The sequence below is a fragment of the Oratosquilla oratoria genome, chromosome 38, assembly GCF_046742065.1.
Source record: "Oratosquilla oratoria isolate Oo_2021 chromosome 38, ASM4674206v1, whole genome shotgun sequence".
Taxonomy (NCBI): Eukaryota; Metazoa; Arthropoda; class Malacostraca; order Stomatopoda; family Squillidae; genus Oratosquilla; species Oratosquilla oratoria.
Window position 1 is genome coordinate 27,064,837 of NC_134814.1, and position 5,362 is coordinate 27,070,198.

General features: G+C 45.4%; 1 protein-coding gene across 1 annotated transcript; it reads right to left on the reverse strand.

Moving 5' to 3' along the window:
• Positions 1-1,541: 1,541 nt before the first annotated feature.
• Positions 1,542-3,863, reverse strand: LOC143019829 (uncharacterized). Its single transcript, XM_076175811.1, has 3 exons — positions 3,549-3,863; positions 3,281-3,454; positions 1,542-1,622 (listed from the first exon to the last, which is right to left on the reverse strand). Exons 1-3 carry the CDS (start codon positions 3,861-3,863, stop codon positions 1,542-1,544), a joined length of 570 nt encoding a protein of 189 aa, XP_076031926.1.
• Positions 3,864-5,362: the final 1,499 nt, after the last annotated feature.

Below are 5,362 nucleotides of genomic sequence, written 5' to 3' on the forward strand. Positions count from 1 at the left end.
TCCACAAACGAAGCGGTTTCGACCTAACAATGTCTGGACCCCAGAGCTTACAGCAGCCCTGGATCGGACAGGGACAATGGATCGCAATGCTCTGTTTGTGGTAGCTGAAACCGCCAGAAGTCTGGGACATGATCCTGGCGAGCTCAATATCAGCCGCTCCAGCGTCAAGCGCCATAGAGAAAAGCACCGTCAGCAACAATGGACGGACCTGCACAACGCATTCAAAGCCGAAGGCAAAACATGCATTGTGCATTGGGATAGCAAGTTATTGCCGTCTCTCCTCTGTTCAACCACATCCGTTGACCGCCTTCCAGTTTTGATAACGGCTGTCTCCACTGGAGAAACACAACTTCTTGGTGTACCAAAACTGACATCAAGAACGGGCGAGAATCAAACTGCAGCAGTTTATGAACTGTTACAGGAATGGTGTTTGGATGAAAAGGTTGCAGGCTTCTGCTTTGATACAACTGCATCGAACACGGGACGTCGAGCAGGAGCGTGCATTCTTCTAGAACAGAGACTCCGTCGCACAGTCCTTAATTTGGCATGCCGCCATCACATTTACGAAATAATTCTTGGTGCAGTATTCTCTACATGCTCTGGAGCTTCCTCGGGTCCCGATGTCCAACTCTTTCGTCGGTTCCAAAAGAATTGGGGCTCCCTTGACAAGTCCAACTATCAAACTGGAAAAGACTTGGAGGTGCTGCAACCTGACAGGGATCGCATCAGGAAGTTTGCGGAATCCAAGTAGGCGCAGGGCAATCACCGAGATGATTACCTGGAATTCTTGGAGTTAACGATTGTCTGCCTTGGATGTTCCGAGGACAACTCAAAGATCTTACCCAACGGGAGGAGTCCTGTGTTCGTGATGTGAGCATTTTCTCCATCCTGATTCATGTGGAAGCCTGGTTTTCTGCCCCTGATGCCGCAGTTGCTCCTCGAACAGATTTGGAGATGCTGAAGAAACTACACTCTTACCACAATGACCGTGTTGGAAGAGCGGCCAGAGACAAACTACAACAGCATCTGTGGTATGTGTCAGAGGAGCTTGTGGCACTGTCACTGTTCGATGAAGCTGTTTCAGCCCCGACAAAGCGGACCATAGTGTCGGCCATGATCCCAGCAGAATCAGATGAAAGCGATGAGGATGATGACGAAGACGAAGATCCCCCAAAGCGAGTCGAATTGAAAAGTTCCATGATTCCACCACTTGAATGTTTTGCAACTCGCAAGTCAATCCGTTTCCTGAAACACCTCGACATCAACAGTGATTTTCTTAATGCAGACCCAGAAGACTGGGAAGAGAATGCATCATTCAAAGAAGGTCTGAAGAAAGTAAAAAATCTTCCAGTGATCAACGATGTGGCTGAGCGAGGGGTCAAACTCATTGAGGAGTTCAACGGCCGTCACACCACAAAAGAAGAACAACTCCAGTTCGTTCTGGGTGTTGTCTCGCAACAACGTAAAATGTTCCCCACATCGTCAAAGTCCTTACTAGCATCTGGACCACATTGAGTGCTTGGCAAGCATGATACCCCCGTCTATGAGCGGATAATACCCAGTGGTCTGACGAACCCTGGGGGGGATCCAGGGGCCTGCTGGATAGGGACCTTGAGCCACCCCTAAATATTATTTGATTGGCTTCAAACTTTGAACACATTGTTTGCTACATAAATGGAACCAGAATCGGCCCAGGGAGCAAAGAAATTCCTACTTTTATTTTTCACCTCTATGGCAGTGGACCACCCTAATATATATATATATATATATATTTTTTTCTTTCTTTAAGGCATATTGAATTGTATGCAACAGCAAATTGAGCTCTGATGAGTTTCCGATGAAGAGTTTCAAGTCTTCTAAAGATCTCTCTAGCATGGAGAGGTAAAGAAAAAACCAAGTTGCCGATAGAAGCCATCTAATGGGTAGAACAGGATACAAGACGTTTCGCTAATCACAGTTGGCATTTTCAATTGTGACAATAGCAAAGAAATGGATGATTATAAATACAGAAAGTAAACACTAGGAAAGATTACGAAGAGGTTGACCGTTATTTTGGTCTAAAACTGGGAAAGGACACGTTGAATATCGGGGAAGGGTACGCGGGAAGGGGAACTGTGACCACTGGGAAAGGACACTCAGATGACCGTTACTGTGTCCTGGGTGTCCGCCGCGGACGGAGTGACTGCTCATGGGAGGGCTGATTTGTCTCGTAGCTGGGTTGTCTGGTTTGGCGGATTCTGAATGGTTTGAGGCTGGGAAGGCTGGTGGGGGCTTCCTGTTGGGTGTTCAGTGTAGGTTGGCTGTATTTAATGTGGAGGGCCTCAAGGAGGGCAAGGCGGCGCTTGTCACTTTCTTGGTCTAAAATGGTGGTATTGTCCACTAGGATGGATCTGGTGATTGGAATATTATGGGTCTCCTGAAGGTGTCGCTTAGGGCCTCCATTGTTAAGGTGGTATGTCAACCGTCTGGAAAGGCGAGTGGTAGTGAGTCCGATGTAAGAATCTTGGGGCGTACAGTCCCCAAAAGGACACTTAAACTGGTACACCAGACTCACACACTCGATGTCGGATGGGCGTGGGGAGCTGTTATTTTTCATGATAAGGTCTTTAGTCCTCTTGTTCTTATAATAAATGGCAAGCTTAATGCGGTCCATCTCGTTGGTGGGCGTCACATTGTCCTTGATGATACGAAGAATTGCTTTCTCATCCTCCTTATAAGCGCTCGACATGTAGGCCCTATAGAACAAGGTAAAGGTATTGCCTTCTTCTACAGGAGTCTATTGCCCTTCGTACCACTTGCTCATGACGGCCCGCAGTACACGCTGGCAGTCGCTGTTTGAGTGGCCATTGTTGACTAAGAGTTGTGTGGACCGGTCAATTTCTTTCTGGGTGGAGGTCCAACTGGAGCAATGGGTGAGGACTCTCCTATAGAAGGATGCAATAGTGGAGTCCTTATATTTTTGAGGGCACTCACTCTCTCCATTCAAGCACAATCCAGGATTAGTTGGCTTGGTGTACACTGCTGTGTGGGTGCTCCCGTCGGTTTTCTGGGTGAGGAGCACATCAAGAAAAGGAAGGACGCCGTCTGTCGCCTCCTCCGTCGTAAATCGAAGGCCTGACACTTCCTGAAGGAGGCAGCGAAGGTGTTCACGCTCCTCAGAGTTGGAGGTCCTCACGAAGATGTCGTCTACGTACCGGCCGTACAACAGGGGGCGGCCAGAACGATTGAAGACCTCTTTCTCCACCGAACCCATGAAGAAATTGGCGAAGAGAACACCTACCGGAGAGCCCATAGCCACGCCATCAATTTGTTGGTAAAGTTTACCACGGGGGCAACGGAAGGCGGCCTCTTGTGTACAAATCCTCAGAAGTTCACGAAGGTGAATCTCTTCTAATTTCAACAGAGGTACTGGAGAAGACCGGTATACGTGATCACAGATGTAGTCGATGGTGCGCTGAACGGGAATATTTGTGAAGGGGACTCCACATCAAGGGATGCCATCACTCCTTCTGCGGGGGCGCTGACGTAAAACAGTACTGTGTGGGAACAAAAGGCGTGAGGATGGCATTCAAAGTTTTAGCCAAGTGATATGTAGGGGTGGGGATCTGGGAAATGATACGGCGCAAAGGGTTGTCATCTTTGTGTGTTTTAACGTTACCGTAAATGTATCCGGGGCGGAAGTCACCAGTGATCTTCTGAAGATGCAGGCCGTCACGCCGTGCGTTGACAGCATCAATGATCTTGTTGCCCTTCCTGATGGTGGAGAGGGTGGGGTCACGGGTGATCTGCTGGAACTTGGTGGTGTCACACAGGATTGAGTCCAGTTTGGAAAGGTACTGCTGGGAGGGGATGAGGACGAACATTGCGTGACGGCCTGCATCTTCAGAAGATCACTGGTGACTTCCGCCCCGGATACATTTACGGTAACGTTAAAACACACAAAGATGACAACCCATTTAGTCCTCTCAAAGCTTTTTTCTTCCCTCAAATCCTCTATTTTTCCCAATCCATTTGCCTATAGGATTTCTTCAACTCCATCTTTCCATTATTTCTTCGGTCTACCTCTAGATCTTCTACCTTCTGGTCTCCAGTTCAATCATTTCTTTGCAGTTCTCTCTTCATCCATTCTCTCCACGCGCTGAAGCCACCTTAGTTGTGCCTTTTCTATTTTGTTTCTAATTGATGTTTCTCCAGTCATTTCTCTTATTTTTTTTTTTTTCCAAATTCCCACTTCTGACTCCATTCCCAGACCTTATCCAGATCTCTCTGTAGCGATTCACAATCTTTTTCCGTATTTACTTTCCTTGGTAGTTTTGCGTCGTTTGCAAAGATGTTCATGTAATATTCTTCACCTTCATCCATATCGTTTACATATATAGCAAACATTATCGGAGCCAGTACTGAACCCTGTGGGACTCCACTTATCCTTTCATTCCAAGAAGAGTTTTTATATCTGAGAACCACTCTAATTTTTTCCCATGCAAGAAATTTTCCATCCATTTCAGAAGTATTCCGTGTATGTCTCCTGTTGTTTCGAGTTTTCCTAATAATTTTTTGTGTGGTACTTTATCAAACGCCTATTGTAAGTTCAGGAGAGCACAGTCTATCCATCCGTCCCTCTCTTGCATTGTGTCTATTATCCGAGTTGTCTCGGATTTAGTATATTGTTTCCCTCCAGATGTTTAGTCCATCTACTTCTTATAACTTTCTCGCAAATTTTGGCTATTGTACTTGTAATGGAGACAGGTCTGTAGTTTGTTGGGTCTTCTTTGTTCCCCCTTTATATATTGGCATGATGTTGACTTGACATTTTTCCAGTCCTCCGGTACCTTTTCTTCTTTGAGTGAGCAATCTATCATCTTATATATTTTGTCTATTAGTTCATCTATATATTCTTTTAGTATCCAGTTTGCAATTCCGTCTAGGCCGTGCTTGTTTACTCAAGCAATCTCGAATTCACTGCACACTCACCCAGGTTACAAGTCAACAAAAAGCAAAGCACGTCATATAGGCTCTCGGTCATTTTATGACTCAAAGCGGAGAGCGAGCTTGTTCAATTGTTTATATACATCCCCGACCAACCCTTTTCTACTACCCTCTTACAGTGCTTGGCACACAATTAATATTAAGGGAATTAGCATGTCATACAAGGAACAAACTATTAAAGATATTTCTGCATAAACTGGGAAAACAAGGTTAAAAGAAATATCCTTCAATGGATGTTGTCATCAACTTAATAGTAACCCAAAATATATGTTATACATAACAAAGAAATAAGTAACCCCTCCAAAATGCACAAATGTCTGTAACACCAAATATATATACTGACCCTTAAAAGATACAAAAACAAAACAATTATAAT

What these genes read in the sequence shown, in the direction of transcription:
- LOC143019829 (XM_076175811.1), bottom strand. Translation starts at nt 3,863, where the DNA reads ATGTTCGTCCTCATCCCCTCCCAGCAGTACCTTTCCAAACTGGACTCA. An exon ending in ATGCCATCCTCACGCCTTTT is followed by an intron (nt 3,455 to 3,548) that starts GTTCCCACACAG and finishes ATTCCCGTTCAG; the next exon opens with CGCACCATCGACTACATCTG. An exon ending in GCGTGGCTATGGGCTCTCCG is followed by an intron (nt 1,623 to 3,280) that starts GTAGGTGTTCTC and finishes AATAATATTTAG; the next exon opens with GGGTGGCTCAAGGTCCCTAT.